This window comes from Haematobia irritans, chromosome 3 (genome assembly GCF_050003625.1).
Source record: "Haematobia irritans isolate KBUSLIRL chromosome 3, ASM5000362v1, whole genome shotgun sequence".
NCBI lineage: Eukaryota > Metazoa > Arthropoda > Insecta > Diptera > Muscidae > Haematobia > Haematobia irritans.
In genome coordinates this window covers 140,887,594-140,906,562 of record NC_134399.1, presented here as the reverse complement: position 1 = coordinate 140,906,562, position 18,969 = coordinate 140,887,594, and the positions used below count along the sequence as shown (strand labels likewise).

Genomic DNA, 18,969 nt, shown 5'->3' with positions numbered 1-18,969 from the left:
ACTACACAGATAAAAATAAGTTTGAGAACCAATAAGTTTTGTTGGAAAACCAATAACAAAATTTGTTAATTTTCCTGCAACAAACTAATTTGTACTTTTAATAACCATTATTACAAAAAAGTTGTTAGCAATCGTTACCATCAGAAGGCAATCGTTACCATCAGAAGGCAATTTGTGTTCTCAATAACATAATTTGTAAGCAATTTGTTGAGCTTCCAACAGTACAAAATATTTGTTGTTGAACGTTACGTTTAATCCTCAACAAATATTTTTGAATTTGAACGAAAAAATTTGTATGTGGTTTGTGTCTATCAATGACCTGTGACAAATGTATTGGTGTATTGAAAAAAAAAAATTTAATTGAAATTGACAGAATTATTGCTCCAAAATTGCAAAATTGCCGGAACAATTTTGGATATAAATATTTTGTTAAGTACACACAGAGAAGGAATATGACCAAAATGCTATTTTTGGACGGGGAACATGTAACATTTTTGTGTCGAAAATCCTATACTCAGTTTTGTAAATATATGACGATTTTAAACTTGAGTAGTCCAAGGTCTAGCAAGCATTTTGACAACTTTTTGCCCAGTGATATATATTCTACTTAGTTAGAATTGTAAAACCTCTAATCCCGATATTAATATGGTTTTATTAATTATCTCATACAACAAACACATTTAAGAAACTACCAAATTGAAAAATATAAATTTTTCACAGACATTGATAAATGCTTTTCTGTATTCTCTCTGAATGAGCTCTTTGCTTGCTATCATACACGTGCATGTGCTCATACTCATTTTGTTCTAACGGTATTCTTCGCATACTTCTTTTAGCTTTCGTACATGTTCTCAGCGATGTGCGCGTAACCAGTCTTGTATTTTAGTTTTTATTTTCATATCGATAGCAGTCAACTATTTTCGCAACAAAACAATTTGTTGAAAATTCAGAATATTTCTATTATTTCCTCTGTCAAGCATCTACAAACACATTTCAACAACAAATGCCTCATATTCAATAGACAAATTTGTTGAGCATCAGCAGATTTTACATACAAATAAAGTTGTTAATATTTATTTGCAGTTATTTTTTTGTGTGTACACTACTTATTGTACTCCTAGTGCAAAATTTCAACCAAATTGGGGTAAACCTCTGGCTTCTGGGACCGTATTAGTCCATATCGGGCGAAAGACATATAAGGGAGCTATATCTAAATCTGAACCGATTTCAATAAAATTTGGCACACTTGACTATAGTACTACTTTTTCTTCTTGTGCAAAATTTTAAGCAAATTAGGGTAAAACTGTGGCTTCTGGGGTCATATAAGTCTATATCGGGCGAAGTATATATATAGGAGATATATCTAAATCTGAACCGAGTTCTTCCAAAATCAATAGAGTGCTATTCTGAACCAAAACACATACTTGTGCCAAATTTGAAGTCGATTGGACAAAAACTGCGACCTAGACTTTGATTACAACAATGTGTTCACGGACAAAAATATCTTTTGGGAGTCATATAGAATGATGCTAAATCTCAATTTTCTGTCAAATTATATTAGAAAATAGAATAGGTACCTAAGCATTCTATATCCCCGAGTGATTCCAAGAAATGTTATTATTTGTTGCAAAGTGTAATCAATTGAATTGAGCCCGATACAATTTCTCTACATATACTCTAATCTTGTTTTCTAGAAATATGTCTCTAATCAATTGCTTTATGGTCATATACTACATCCGTTACATTTAATTCCTCATTCTTCTTTGTCTACAAAAGTCTTTATCTCAATGAGGAAGAATTATACATCAAAATCGTTGGCAAACAAAGTGATGCCAATAAATGAACATATTTCCTTCTTAAATCACTACTTGTATGGAATTGTTTGTTAGTATTACTGTTGTTGTCATTGAGGTTTTTGTTGTTGTTTTATTTTTTACTAACGATATTGTTCCTTTGGCGTTTTTCATTGCTGTTGTTGTTGTTGTTGTTGCTGTAATATTATTCCCATAGTAGATTTCCTATCAATCTCTGTATTAATGTGACATTTGAATTCTTTTCATCGTTTCTTTTTTGTCTTCTTTTCTTTCCCATTCTTGGCTTTTTAGGATCCGCGCACTGAGGCGTTACGGGAATATTCGTATGGCATAATACTACCCATCATCTGTGCCCTGGGTATCATTGGCAATGTACTCAATCTGATTGTATTGACGAGGCGGAATATGCGTGGAACAGCTTACATCTATATGAGAGGTTAGTATGTGGACTACAATGGGCACATTCTTATATTGAATGTGATGATGATAATGATGATGTACACCAACATGGTATGTAGTGAGTAATACATTTTTTATTAGAATTGTTTGTAATATGCACATAGAAAAAAGCATAAGTTTATTTCTTTAGGAAAATATAAGTTAGAAAAGTTGAGTTGAATATAACAATAAATTTAGGTAGCCGATCCCGAATTGTGAACGAAATTCGAAATTCAAACTTTGAATTTTCCTCAAAACGAACTGAAAGAAGTATATACCAATATAATAATTTCCTTTGAAGACTCATAATCGTAGCTGGTTAATCGAAACAATATAGAATTCCAGATGGATTTCATGACACATATTCTCCCTAGCATATGGGTTCAAATCGTAATCTTCCCGAAGTTACATATAAAGTTTCTTCTTATGGAGGCTACATTAAATTCTGGAGTTATAAAAACCCGTTTTGTTTGAGTTTTAGAGGAATTTTAAATATCACATCAAAATGTACACGAAAATCTGATAGAATGACGTCTTTTATATGATTTGAAATCTAAATTCTATAGATTTTTACACCCATTACTCGAATGATTACGAGGAGTAAACTCGGGAAATGTCACTTCTAGTTTCGTGCAATTTATACGTGTCTTTTATTCCCTTAAGAAGTTCAATGAAGTTAAAAGAAGACAGGTGAATATTGGGATTATATAGATTTCCGTATTCACGACGATGGATTGTGGTGTCTAGATGCCCAAGAATTAAAAACGGGAGAACGGTCTATATGTTTTTATATAGATGGCCTATATGGGGTCTATATAAAAACATGAACCGATACACATCATATTCGGCACACCTCTTTGTGGACCTAAAGGACTTCTGGATTTTAAATTTCACACCCAAAAAATTGTTTCTGATTCAATCACGAAATTAATTGATCCAATTAATTTTCTAATTGAAATGTCTTCAATCACAGAAATGATAGTATAAATTAAAAAATTAATTGAAAAACAATTAAAAAATTAATTGATCCAATTAAAAAACAAGTATGTACGGCCGTAAGTTCGGCCAGGCCAAAGCTTATGTACCGTCCACCATGGATTGTGTAGAAACTTCTTCTAAACACTGCCATCCACAATCGAATTACTTAAGTTTCGGTAACGCTTGCCGATGGCAAGGTATCTTAAAACCTCGTAACACCGTCTTCTAAATTGTATGTAAGTCCATACGTGGTTATATTTAATCAAAAAAGATCGATCAAATACGTATATAATTCAGTTTGACAAAATTTTCTATAGAAATAAAATTTTCACAAAATTTTCTATAGAAAGAAAATTTTTACAAAATTTTCTACAGAAATAAAATTTTAACAAATTTTTTATAGAAATAAAATTTTAACAAAATTTTCTATAGAAACAAAATTTTCACAAATTTTCTATAGAAAGAAAATTTTTACAATCTTTTCTATAGAAATAAAATTTTCACAAAATTTTCTATTGAAATAAAATTTTTACAACATTTTCTATAGAAATAAAATTTTAACAAAAATTTTTTATAGAAATAAAATTTTAACAAAATTTTGTATAGAAATAAAATTTTCACAAAATTTTCTATAGAAAGAAAAATTTAACAAAATCTTCTACAGAAATAAAATTTTAACAAACTTTTCTATAGAAATAAAATTTTCACAAAATTTTCTATAGAAAGAAAATTTTTACAAAATTTTCTACGGAAATAAAATTTTAACAATCTTTTCTAAAGAAATAAAATTTTCACAAAATTTTCTATTGAAATAAAATTTTTTCAACATTTTCTATAGAAATAAAATTTTAACAAAAATTTTTTATAGAAATAAAATTTTAACAAAATTTTGTATAGAAATAAAATTTTAACAAAAATTTTTTATAGAAATAAAATTTTAACAAAATTTTGTATAGAAATAAAATTTTTACAAAATTTTCTATAGAAATAAAACTTTGGTAGATAATTTTTGGCTCGAGTGGCAACCATGATTATGAACCGAATAAAATTGTAACAAAATTTTCTACAGAAATAAAATTTTGACAATGATGAAAATTTGATTATGAACCAAAGAAAATTTTAACAAAATTTTCTATAGAAATACAATTTTGACAAAATATTCTGTAGAAATAAAATTTTGACAAAATTTTCTATAGAAATAAAATGTTGGTAATTTATTTTTGACTCGAGTGGCAATCATGATTATGAACCGATATGGTCCAATTTTTGTGAGATTGGAGATCGGCTATATAACTATAGACCGATATGGAACAATCTTGGTATGGTGTTGTTTTCTATAGAAATAAAATTTTGGTAAATTATTTTTGGTTCGAGTGGCAACCATGAGTATGAACCGAATAAAATTGTAACAAAAATTTCTATAGAAATAAAATTTTGACAATGACGAAAACTTGATTATGAACCAAATAAAATTTTAACAAAATTTTCTATAGAATTAAAGTTTTGACAAAATATTCTGTAGAAATAAAATTTTGACAAAATTTTCTATAGAAATAAAATTTTGACAAAATTTTCTATAGAAATAAAATTTTGGTAAATTACTTTTGACTCGAGTGGCAATCGTGATTATGAACCGATATGGACCAATTTTTGTCAGATTGGAGATCGGCTATATAACTATAGATCGATATGGAACAATTTTGGTATGGTTGTTAGCGGCCATATACTAACACCAAGTTCCAAATTTGAACCGGATTGGATTTTGCTCCTCCAAGAGGCTCCGGAGGTCAAATCTGGAGAACGTTTTATATGGGGGCTATATATATAATTATGGACAGATGTGGACTAATTTTTGCATGATTGTTAGAGACAATGTACAAACATTATGTACCAAATTTCAGGCGGATCGGGTGAAACTTGCTTCTCTGTGAGGCTCCGCCAGCCAAATTTGGGGATATGTTTATATGGGGGCTATATATAATTATGAACCGATGTGGACCAATTTTTGCATGGTTGTTAGACACCATATACCAACACCACGTACCATATTTCAGCCGGATCGGATGAAATATGCTTCTGTTAGAGGCTCCACAAGCCAAATATGGTGATCGTTTTATATGGGGGCTATATATAATTATGGACCGATGTGGACCAATTTTTGCACGGTTGTTAGAGACCATATACCAACACCATGTACCAAATTTCAGCAAGATCGGATGAAATTCGCTTCACTTTGAGGCTCCGCAAGCCAAATCTGGGGATCGGTTTATATGGGGGCTATATATAATTATGGACCGATGTGGACTTATTTTTGCATGGTTGTTAGAGACCATATACCAACACTATGTGCCAAATTTCAGCCGGATCGGATGAGATTAACTTCTCTTTGAGGCTCCGTAAGTCAAATCTGGGGATCGGTTTATATGGGGGCTATATATAATTATGAACCGATGTGGACCAATTTTTGCATCGTTTTTAGAGACCATATACCAACACCATATACCAAATTTCAGCCGGATCGGATGAAATATGCTTCTGTTATAGGCTCCGCAAGCCAAATCTGGCGATCGGTTTATATGGGGGCTATATATAATTATGGACCGATGTGGACCAATTTTTGCACGGTTGCTAGAGACCATATACCAACACCATGTACTAAATTTCAGCAGGATGGGATGAAATTTGCTTCTCTTTGAGGCTCCTCACGCCAAATCTGGGGATCGGTTTATATGAGGGCTATATATAATTATGGACCGATGTGGTCTTATTTTTGCATGGTTGTTAGAGACAATGTACCAACATTATGTACCACATTTCAGGCGGATCGGATGAAATTTGCTTCTCTGTGAGGCTCCGCCAGCCAAATTTGGGGATCGGTTTATATGGAGGCTATATATAATTATGGACCGATGTGGACTAATTATTGCATGATTGTTAGAGACAATGTACCAACATTATGTACCAAATTTCAGGCGGATCGGATGAAATTTGCTTCTCTTTGAGGCTCCGCAAGACAAATCTGGGGATCGGTTTATATGGGGGCTATATATAATTATGGACCGATGTGGTCCAATTTTTGCGTGGTTGTTAGAGACTATATACCAACACCATGTACCAAATTTCAGCAAGATCGGATGAAATTCGCTTCTCTTTGAGGCTCCGCAAGACAAATCTGGTAATCGGTTTATATGGGGCTATATATAATTATGGACCGATGTGAACCAATTTTTGCGTGGTTGTTGGATACCGTATACTAACACCATGTACCAAATTTCAGCCGTATCGGATGAAATATGCTTCTGTTAGAGGCTTCACAAGCCAAATCTGAGGGTCCCTTTATATGGGGGCTATACGTAAAAGTGGACCGACATGGCCCATTTGTAATACCATCCGACCTACATCAATAACAACTACTTGTGCCAAGTATCAAGTCGATAGCTTTTTTCGTTCGGAAGTTAGCGTGATTTCAACAGACGGACGGACGGACTCAGAATTTCACCACGACCCATAATAAATATACTTTATGGGGTCTTAGAGCAATATTCCGATGTGTTACAAACGGAATGACAAAGTTAATATACCCCCCATCCTATGGTGGAGAGTATAATTAATTGATACTATTAATTGATACTATTAATTTTTGTGATTGATTTTTGTTTCATTTGTTGAGTCAATTAAATTTTTAATTGAATATTTTTTAAACTCAATTAAAATTTGAGTTATTTTGTTTTTTATTCGATCTTTTTTGTTTAAGTTGGGGATCGGTTTATATGGGGGCTATATATAATTATGATTCGATATGGACCAATTTTTGCATGGTTGTTAAAGACCTTATACTAACACCACTTACCAAATTTCAACCGGATCGGATGAATTTTGCTCCAATAAGAGCCTCAAGAGGTCAAATCTGGGGATCGGTTTATATGGGGGCTATATAAATCTGGGTATAGGTTTATATATAATTATAAACCGATATGGACCAATTTTTGCATGGTTATTAAGGACCATATACTAACACCACGTACCAAATTTTTTTTATATATGTACTGTGCAGTTAAGCCTTTCAAATGTGGACACTCCGAAAACCGGACACCTACCAAATGTTTACAGTTGTAAAGAGACGTCTCCTTAGTATGTCATTAAAATTAACCTCTCATAAGGGGACACCTTTCAAACTTGGACAAAATTTCGGCAACCGACATCTGAGAGCTTTACTTAACATGGTAATCTGTTAGAAGGATATGTTGTCAAAGAAAATTTTTGTATGCGTTGAATGATTGTGGGTATTTAAGATCCCACCCGGCTTAACTTTTAGTCAAAAAAAAAAAACATGTTAATATAATAATAATAATTCTAACATAATTTCCTTAGTGTATTGAGTAATTTGTAAATGTTAGGTGTAAAACAGTTCTGTGTACGTACAAAATCATAAATTACATCATGAAAGCTTGTAGTATTTACCCAAGGATTTGTCAAAAGTAAATAAACAAAATTCCTCTTGCGTAGGTTGAGTTTGTATGTTGTACTTCCGTGTCCTTTGAAATCCCTTACAAGAAATTCCAAAAGTAATACAATTTACCATAACACATTTTATTTCCCATCCGAGAAGACAGGAGATCTCTATACCTTAGTCCGAGATTAAGTTGACCAGATGGTGGGATATTCTCATCATCGCCTTACATTACATGATTATTGAATTACATGATATTGAATCTTTAAATTGTATAGCCTGAGGCGAGCGAAAGTAAATGAAACATAAATACAATAAAAATTTGTGAGAGTTTCTTAAACAATGTTCTCAAGCCTTTAAAGGGAATTAAGGGTAAATCAAATCAGATTATGAATGTAATAAATTGAATAACAAAAGGAAATTGTTTGCAATTGTAGAAGGTTTATGTGTTAGCGATGCTAAGTAGTTAATTATTTTTGCACCTAAATTAAAGATTTAGAAGTTAATTAAAATATAAAAATTTAATAAAATAAAACAATATTAACAGCAAATAATTCCGAAGCTACCTGAATAGGTGTAGACGATGGGGAATGACTAAGGCTAGGTTAGGTATACTTCCAGCCCGATATTTTAGGCTCACCTACATGCAATAAATAAAATAATTCTTTCGTCCCAAACGATATTTAGACACATTTCATTCAATTTGCCTTTCGCTGTGAGGAAGTTTTTTTTTTTTGGAAATATAGTATATACTTTTTGTGATAAACTTTGATTCTTTTACAGGATATAAAACACTTTCCTAAAGACTAACTCAAAAAACTTCTTTTCTGGCTAAATGCATCTTCACTCACAACTAAAAACCTCATGAAAGTGAGACACTTTCACGAGGTTTTTAGTTTCTAGCATTGGAATACAAACAATGTAAAAGAAATTATTCGATTTGACATGTTTTTATACCCTCCACCATAGGATGGGTGTATATTAACTTTGTCATTCCGCTTGTAACACATCAAAATATTGCTCTAAGACCCCATAAATTATATATATTCTGGGTCGTGGTGAAATTCTGAGTCGATCTAAGCATGTCCGTCCGACCGTCTGTTGAAATCACGCTAACTTCCGAACGAAACAAGTATCGACTTGAAACTTGGCACAAGTAGTTGTTATTGATGTAGGTCGGATGGTATTTGCACATGGGCCATATCGGTCCACTTTTACGTATAGCCCCCATATAAACGACCCCTAAATTTAGCTTGCGGATCCTCTAAGAGAACAAATTTCATCCGATCCAATCCGGCTGAAATTTGGTTCATGGCGTTAGTATTTGGTCTCTAACAAATATGAAAAAATTGGTCCACATCGGTCAATAATTATATATAGCCCCGATATAAAGCGATCCCCCTATTTGGCTTGCGGAGCCTCTAAGAGAAGCAAATTTCATCCGATACGGTTGAAATTTGGTACATGGTGTAAGTATATGGTCTCTAAGAACTATGCAAAAATTGGTCTACATCGGTGCATAATTATGTATAGCCCCCATATAAACCGATCCCCATATTTGACCTCCGGAGCCCCTTGAAAGAGCAAAATTCATCCGATTCGGTTGAAATTTGGTACGTGATGTTAGTATATGGTATCCAACAACCATGCAGGAATTGGTTCATATCAGCCTGTTAATGTGGGGGCTGAAGGATACTCAATTTGGGTGTAGAGAATAACTGAAGACCATTAGTCCTTCTGTAGAAATATCGCCACAGCTTGAGTTCACAATTGCTCAAGAGTAGGAAGAAATGCAAGACAGATATAGGCGGTTATGATGGAATTAACCCCAAGTGGAAAAAAGAAGTCTTACCAGTTTCGTGGTTCAATCCAAAGTAAAGAGTTTATTATAATGTTACTTAAAACTAAGTTTGACAATTGATTTGACAGATAGCTAAACAAGTGCTTAACGAAAGTATAAATACGCCATCTGGATATCAGTTCATACTAATTACACAGAAAATAATTGCTACGTTAACATTTCGGCCCCCTTGATGGGTACCATCAAAATTACAGGAATGTTGTATTTAAGTAACTTCGAGATCTAATTCATTCTAGTCAGTTCCTTAGTAAGTTTGAGTGTATTTCAATTATTAGTATAGTCAAGTAAAAATATTTCAAAATTTCAAAGTTTTTTCAATGTTATATATGAGGTATATTTGTGGAGATTGGATTTCGTTTATTGCCTAGGCAGAGCAGGTTCCAGATATCAACCACCCGAAGATAGAATTTTGCGCCATAGGAACGCCATCATGATTGGGCATAACCCCGCCAAGAATGATTTTTGGGTAGATGTCGGCGCCCAGAACCATTTGAATCGGGTTGCTTTCGTAGAATGTGGGATCAGCAAGCACAAGGTTTAAGAATTTATCCTTAAAGGTACTAGGCAGGGACTGGGATGGTGTTTTCAAAGAAATTCTATTATCGACCCGAACGCAGGCTGTGATTCGAGTGTGCCGATCGGTGTTCGCACGAATTACAATTTGGCACATGACAGTTTCGGCTACACAGCTTGTGGCGATGGCCAATTTGTTGACAATGGATTTAGATATCCGACTAACTGCAGAACCAGTATCAATAAGTACACGAATTTGATGCAAACGGCCTTTAATGGCCACCTTTACTAATGCTGTTGGCAGAACAGTTACCGATTGTTGAGGAAGCACGTTAGATGAAGTGGGCACCACAGACACTGCAATCTCGCGATTGCTTCGGTCACGCTCGTGAAGTAGCGTGTGATGATTTCGTCGGCAGATATGACATCCAGATTTTGTAAAGCAACTGGATCTAGAATGCTGGTGTGCCAAACAGTTCCCACAATATTTGAATCGCTCAACTGCTTGCTTCCTTTGGGAAGTTGTCATGGAAAGAAATTTTTTACACATTCGTAAGGCATGAAAGTGATGACAAATACGACATTTGAAATTTATCTTCATTAGTGGTTGGTTTCGCCCAATGGTTGGGGTTCGATTTTTGACGATTCTTGGCATTCTGGAAATAAAGTATATGTATAGGGTATTAAAGACTAAAATTTTGTACCGATTCTTATTGAGTTGGAAGTAGAACTAGCTTTACGACAGGACGAGTGATAACACCCTTTTGTGTGTAAATATCTGCCACTCTAACACGGTTGTCCTTTCCCGGATGTAGTTTGATAACTCGCCCCAATCGCCATTCGTTGGGAGGCAAATTTTCATCACGAATAACGACTATAGAATCAATACGAATATTGTCTGTGGGATTCTTCCACTTATTCCTCTTATGGAGTTCTTTTAAGTACTCCATTTTCCAGCGTTGGCAGAAATTTTGATGTAACACTTTTACCCTCTGCCAACGATTAACTACTGATTCTGGATCATTGTCATAAGTGGGTTCCGGAGGGGCTAAAATTGGACCTCCAGTAAGGAAATGACCTGGCGTTAAGGGATTCAGATCAGCAGGGTCGTCGGATATTGTGGAAATTGGCCTGGAGTTCAAACAGGCTTCTATTTTTGACAACAGGGTGCAAAACTCTTCGAAAGTAAAGTTAAATGATCCAGAAACTTTTTTAAGATGGGTTTTAAAACTTTTCACCCCTGCCTCCCACAAGCCACCCATGTGGGGTGCCCCTGGAGGGATAAAATGCCATGATAACTGTTGAGGAGCGAACTGCGAAAGAAGAGAAGACTTAGATGATGAAAGGAAATCGTGGGCAATTTCTTTGGAGGCTCCAATGAAATTTGTCCCGTTGTCAGAATAGACATTTAAAGGACACCCTCTTCTCGAGACGAACCTTTGGAATGCTGCCAAGAAGGCAGCGGTGGAAAGGGAAGAAGTGGCCTCTAAGTGTATAGCTTTGGTTGCAAAGCAAATAAACACACACACATAACCTTTGTTTATTTTATACCCTCGGCCCGCGAAACTTCTAATTTCGAAGGGTCCTGCGAAGTCGATGCCTGTTGAATGGAATGGTCGACGAAGCGTTGTCCTTTCTGGAGGAAGTGCCGCCATGAGCTGTTGTTGAATTTTCTTCTTATGGAGAACGCACTTTTTACACTGGTGTATTGTGGACTTAACTAAATTTCTAAGTTTGGGTATCCAAAACTGAAGACGGACAAGATTAATTACTTGTTGGTTTCCACCATGAAGACATAAGTGGTGGACAAATTTTACTAGAAGACGACTGAATTGACAGTTGTAAGGCATGATGATGGGAAATCGTTCGTCATAACTGAGCGAAGGGGCAAATGCTAATCTACCGGATGCACGAATCACTCCATTGTCATCTAAAAATGGATTGAGATTAAGAATTGAAGATGACTTGGGAATATTCTCGTGTTTGGATAAGGCGTTGACTGTCTCTGGAAAGAAATTCTCTTGGGCCAGAACGATCAGTTTATTTCTCATACGAGAGAATTCTACGGATGTCAGACATGTGGACCTATATTTAAAATGTTCTCTATGTGTGGGATGTGTTCTCTGGTAGAACCGGAAGGCATAGCAAAGCACCTTAATTGCACGACTATAGCAGGAAAATCTTTCTAAAATATCCACTTTATCTGGACATACAGCGAGATGGACCCTAACGCTCTTTTGTTCTAAGTTCGTTTCCTCAGGCTCATAGCCTTGGCCAGGCCAAAGCTCAGGGGGCTGTTCCAGCCAAGGCGGTCCATGCCACCAAAGTTGGTTATCGAGCAAGTCTTGAGGGCAAACTCCTCGACTTGCTAAGTCCGCTGGATTGAATTTGGAAGCTACATGGGACCAGTTGTCGATTCCCACTTTGTTGGTAATTGTCGACACTCGGTTAGCAACGAATACTTTCCAATGACACGCTGGCTTACGAAGCCAAGATAGAACAATGGAGGAGTCAGTCCACTTGTATATCTCGTAGTTATTTACGTTTAAAAATGGGACAATAGAGTGTACAATTTCGGCGAGAAGAGTAGCTCCACAAAGTTCTAATTTCGGAATGGAAATGCTTTTAACCGGAGCTACTCTTGACTTGGATGTCAGTAGTTTAACGCATATAGTATTATCTGCCAAATGGACCCGTGTGTAAATTACAGCAGCGTAAGCATCCTCCGATGCATCGCAAAAGGCATGAAATTGGATTTGACATGTAGGAGAGAAAGACACCCATCTAGGAATTCGGATGGATTCAATGGAAGCATAATTGCCTAAAAATTCTCTCCAATATTGTAAGCATTCAGGGGTGATAGTCTCGTCCCAATCCACCTTTGACAACCATATTTTCCGCATAAGGATCTTGGCGAGGACAACAGTAGGGGCAAGCCACCCTGCGGGGTCAAAAATCTTAGAAATTTCAGACAGTACTTCCCGCTTCGTATATGCAGGCTTTTTGGAAAGCTTTGGAGCGCTAAAGAAAAAACAATCCGATTTAGCATTCCATCTGACCCCTAGGGTCTTGGTCTGGCTAGTATCATCTAACACAAGAAAATCCTCTTTTAACAAGTGATCTTTCGGTAAGTCCTGAAGAAGTTGGGCGGAGTTGGAAGTCCATTTCCGAAGTGGGAAACATGCGGAGTCCAAAGCCAAAATCAGTTGGTTCCTGAATTCGATGGCGGAGTGGATATCATGACTTCCAGTTAGTACGTCGTCCACGTACATATCCTGTTCAATAATACGACTCGCGTGAGGAAAGGATAGAAGCGAATCCTTTGCTAACTGTTGGAGCGTACGTATGGCCAAGTATGGAGCTGCATTTACTCCGAATGTCACAGTTTTCAGTTCGAAATCTTGCATGGGCTCGGACGGATCCATGCGGAATAGAATACGTTGAAAACAAGAGTCTTTTGGATGGACCTTAATCTGTCTGTACATCTTTTCGATGTCAGCACTAAAAACAAAGCGGAAAAATCTCCATCTTAGGAGGAGTATGGCAAGATCGTTTTGAAGTGTGGGACCAGGATATAGAATGTCGTTTAGGGAAATGCCTGAAGAAGTAGGACAGGACGCGTTAAACACTACCCGAACCTTCGTTGTCACACTATCGGGTTTCATAACCGCATGATGTGGAAGGTAGTAGTGTTTGGAAGAATCCGCACTGACCGGTTGCATTAGTTTCTCCATGTGTCCTAACTCTTCGTATTGATATAAAACAGAATCATACATACTTTTCTGTTCAACGTTTTTCAGAAGCCTAGCCTCATTTCGTAAAAATTGTCTCTCCGCAAGAGCCCTCGAGTCACCCAAAATTCTATATCCTTCTAAAAATTCTGGCCTAAATGGTAATGCGACTATATACCGACCATCTTCATCTCGAGTGGTCGTCTCAGTATATAATGCCTCGCAAAATGAGTCAGCTTGAGAAAGCATCGGTTGTTGAGGAACATCCTCCACCTCCCAAAAACGCCTTAGCTGTTTTTCTAAGGTGCATTCGGTAACAAATGAAACCATTGTGGGGAAGCTAGAAATTGTGGATTGAGATACAACAGGGCCGGTGATTATCCACCCAAACACAGTTTCCTGTGCAACTAAAGAACCACAAATGTTCTTCTTTACATTCTCAAGCAGAATATTGTTGAACAGGTCGGCACCAATTAACATATCCACGCGGCCACATTGGTAGAACATAGGATCAGCCAATTGTATGCCAGGAAGTTGCTGTAGAATAGAAGAATTAATTGGGCTAGTTGGTAGATTGCCTGAGAGTTGCGGTACAACTAAGGCAGTAATGTTTAGCTCGACATCAGATTCAAAGCGTGGACAGACAGCCAAATTTACCAACTTTCTAGCATTTGCTGAAGTAACACCATTGAGTCCGGATATTTCGGCTTCAACAGGCCGGAACGGAAGCTTTAGAAGTTGGAAGATTCTTTCCGATAAAAAGGTACCTTGAGACCCTGAATCAATTAATGCCCTGACTAAATATCTCATGCCTAGATGAGTTATTTGCACCAGAGCTGTGCCTAAAAGGACGTTTTGAGAGTGGGAGGCAAAACAGGACTGGATTCTACCTTCAGAGGACAAAGGGAAGCCAGGAGGATCTATGGATGAAGTGGACTGTATTTGCGGGTCTTGTAGTTCCTCATTGACTTGACTATGAATAGTGGGGGTAGAATCTATACTAACGGGGGTCAAGGTATTGTTATGGAGCAGGGAGTTGTGTCGGCGATGACACGAGAAGCAGCTGTATGGGCTTTTACATTTTTTTACATTGTGACTTTTTGCGAAACAATTAATACACAAATTTAACCTTTTTATACACGACATCCGGTCGTTTACATTCATCTGAAGAAACTTGGGACACTTTCTGATAGGGTGTGATTCTCCGATACAAAGGTTACACGTTGGGTTGTTCTGTGACGATGACACCTTAGCATGGTTACTATGAACCTTTCTTGTGGAAGAATTGTTCTGCTTTTTAGCATTACAATTGGAGTGGGGTAGATTTGGTGTGGAAACACCACTTATCTCGCTGATAGTTTCCAAAGTTTGATATCTGCTGGACAGAAACGAATCCAGCTCGGACCATTTTGAAACATCTTTTTTGTTCTTAATTGATTGCTCCCATAGCGACAAGGACGTTCGCGGAAGTTTTGTCGAGCAAATATAAACAAAAATAGCATCCCATGTCGACACGTCAACATCGTATAGCTTTAGACATGAAATACAGCTGTTTATGTCTCTCTGAAGACCTTTTATGCCCTCACTCGACTCAGATGTAATAGTGGCTAGATTAAGGAGGACTCTGAGTTGGCTGTGAACGAGCATACGTTTGTTCTCAAATCTGTCGGTTAGATTTGCCCACGCAATATCAAACCCACTATTGGTCAAGGGACATTTCTTGACTATTTCATGGGCCTCCCCCTCAGTTTTCTTCCTCAAGTGGAACAATTTTTGGACCTTAGATAGAGATGAATTCTTGACATAAACAGCCGAGAACATGTCTCGGAAGGATGGCCATGATTGATAGTCCCCACGGAATGATTCTGTGTCACAAGCAGGCAGGTGAAAATTGGATGTTGGAACATTGGGTGGAGCAATGGATGGTAACCTGCCCCGCTCATGAATATTGGAATTTAGTTTGGATACGATGCGCACATATGTGTCATAAGAGGCGTGGTAGCGGGAGTTTATGCTATCCAGGTCAGTATTGCCTGTGGCAGAATCTGAATCTGAATCATCCTCCCTACCATCATCTGCCAATTTTGTCTCCTGTTTGTCAAAATGATCAACGCATTTCTCGTACAAAGATTTTATTGCGATCAATATTGCCTTCAATTCATCGCGATGAACTTCAAGAGCAAATATCGATGAATCTGTGATAACGGAATCAGTCAATTGTTGTTCAAAATTGACCAATTTATCATTGGCTCGAATAAATCGCTCTAAGGCAGACATGGCAATTAATTATTAAGAAAAGAACAAAAAGACTTGGGTTTTTTGAGAAAGGAGACCAAATGTGCGAATCTAGCCTATAGAGGCTATAGGTTTTTGGATTCTTTGGATTGTGTACCGTGCCAACAATGTGTAACATAAAATACGTCTATGACTGCTGATGAACAATAACCCAGATTATAAGTAATTGTATAGTTGCAGAGAAAACCACAAAAATTATAAATAAAAAGTCGGCAAATATTCAGGCTTGGTAAAAGGTTACAGATTTTTTTTCTCTGGGTGTGTACTTCTATGGATGTAATGAGAGAAGCATATCCAATATGAACATAAATTGTATTTGAGTTATAACGGTGAAAATTTCAGTAAAAAAAGGAAGAACAAGAGTAATGAGAACTGAAGCTTATTGTTGATCAATAATTTATATTCATGTTGCAATCTCGTAGCGATAGAAATTCTGTATAGTGGTTAAACAGAAACAATTTTCAAATTATTTCCAGGACTTCGTATTTTTGTCTTCAAAGAAAATGGATGTAAAGAGCACAAACAAATAATGTTTATCACTTAGCATCTGCTGGAAGAATAGCAAAATGTTTTGAGTAGTCACCAGAAAATGGTTTAAGAAGAAGAAGAATTGAGGCGAATTCGCTCTCCGAGAGAGATGATATATCAACTTGAAAATTTTGGAATAACTGTAACGCATAAAGGAAAAAAGATAGACTTGTACATACCGAACTTTGGGGAGTTGAAGAGATGAAGAGTGAGCGTATGGAGATATATCCAAATATATGTGTTCGTCACAGAATAGAGGTGACGTCATCAATAACATAATTTGTGGGTATACACATTTTCTGTTGTAACATATGTATCGATAACGATTTCAATATAAGATTTGCGCGGGAAAACGTGGTTTTGTTGCCGATGGGCTATTTTATTTCAAATGCATTACGTAACTCTTCCGAAATATTTCTTATGGATGACCTTCACAATGATAATACGAGGCCGCACTTGATATTAACACCTCTATAGAAACATGTGGCATACCTAATTCTTTATTTCGCTTTTTCTTTCTTTTTTTTCTTCGGATTTTTCTAGAATATACGAATCACTTTTGTAAGATTTGACTTTGAATTCCAACACCCCTAAAGTTTAGGTGGTTTTTTGGACACTTAAGGGATTAGAGTAGTTGTTCTTTGGACTCTAAATATTTCACCACTCACGTTTGCTATTCAACAACCGCTATACACGAACGGGAAATTAAATTTTTAATATTTTACTGATTTTGTAAGCTATTCCGAATAGATTGTTGTGAAAATTTTCTTAACACAAGCACCACGAAATCAGTAAAAATATTCAACAACGTATGAATTTTATGCCGTTTGTTCTGTTTGCCCTTTCACTGTCGAGGTTAGACTATTTAAAGGGAGAGAATGTATCAACATACATACCGGCGAATAAAATGCAAACCTGGAACAGCGAAATTTACTGAGGCGATCCAAAGTGACGTGAAACAAATGATTTCTGCGGCCGATGTTTTATAACCGGTACCCAAATATCCTTTATCCGGTTCGTTAGGACCAAATGTTAATGTGGGGGCTGAAGGATACTCAATTTGGGTGTAGAGAATAACTGAAGACCATTAGTCCTTCTGTAGAAATATCGCCACAGCTTGAGTTCACAATTGCTCAAGAGTAGGAAGAAATGCAAGACAGATATAGGCGGTTATGATGGAATTAACCCCAAGTGGAAAAAAGAAGTCTTACCAGTTTCGTGGTTCAATCCAAAGTAAAGAGTTTATTATAATGTTACTTAAAACTAAGTTTGACAATTGATTTGACAGATAGCTAAACAAGTGCTTAACGAAAGTATAAATACGCCATCTGGATATCAGTTCATACTAATTACACAGAAAATAATTGCTACGTTAACACAGCCCATAATTATATATAGCCCCCATATAAACCGATCCCCAGATTTGACCTCCGGTGACTTTTGGAGAAGCAAACTTCATCCGATCTGGTTGAAATTTGGTACGTGGTGGTAGTATACGATATTTAACAATCATGCCAAAAGTGGTCCATATCAGTCCATAATCATATATAGCCCCCATATAAACCGATCCCGAGATTTGGTTTTGCAGCCTCTTGGAGGAGCAAATTTCATCCGAGTCAGTTGAAATTTGGTACATTGTGCTAGTATATGGCCGTTAGCAACCATGTCTAAATAGGTCTATATCGATCTATAGTTATATATAGCCCTCAGAAAATCACACAAAAATTGGTCCATATCATAGGTTCATAATTTTATATAGCCCCTATATAAGCGACCCCCATATTTCAATTTTGGCTCCCTACATACCATGCAAAAGTCCACATCGATTCGTAATTATTTGTAGACTTATCTACACATACTTTTTTCTAACGTATACTAATATATACCATGTATGAACTAACTCACAATTTACCACAACCCAAGTAATTCGATTGTGGATGACAGTCTTTCGTAGAAGTTTCTACGCAATACATGGTGGAGGGTACATAAGATTCGGCTTGGCCGAATTTACGGCCATACATACTTGTTTAATTTTACCTTCCGCCTTGACGGAGAAACTAAACGCGGACCATACATTTTGTAAGCACAGTTGCCACTTGACCCATAAATAATCTACCAAAATGTGGAGAAAATACTACCAAACAAAAAAAAAAAAAAATTGTATTTCGTCAACTTTTTATTTCTATAGAAAATTTTGTCAAAATTTTATTTCTATAGAAAATTTTGTGAAAATTTTCTTCTATAGAAAATTTTTTTCAAAATTTTATATCCATAGAAAATTTTTTGCAAATGTTATATATATATATAGGAAATGTTTGTCATAATTTTATTTCTATAGAAAATTTTGCCAAAATTTTATTT

At 36.1% G+C, this 18,969-nt stretch overlaps 1 protein-coding gene across 1 annotated transcript in view; it reads left to right on the top strand.

Moving 5' to 3' along the window:
• The window catches only part of LOC142229139 (putative G-protein coupled receptor B0563.6), a 129,958-nt gene that overhangs the window by 15,555 nt on the left and 95,434 nt on the right, over positions 1-18,969 (top strand). Inside the window, exon 2 of the mRNA XM_075299677.1 lies at positions 2,106-2,250. Within this exon, the coding sequence (XP_075155792.1) occupies positions 2,106-2,250 (145 nt within the window). The remainder of the gene's footprint in view (positions 1-2,105; positions 2,251-18,969) is intronic.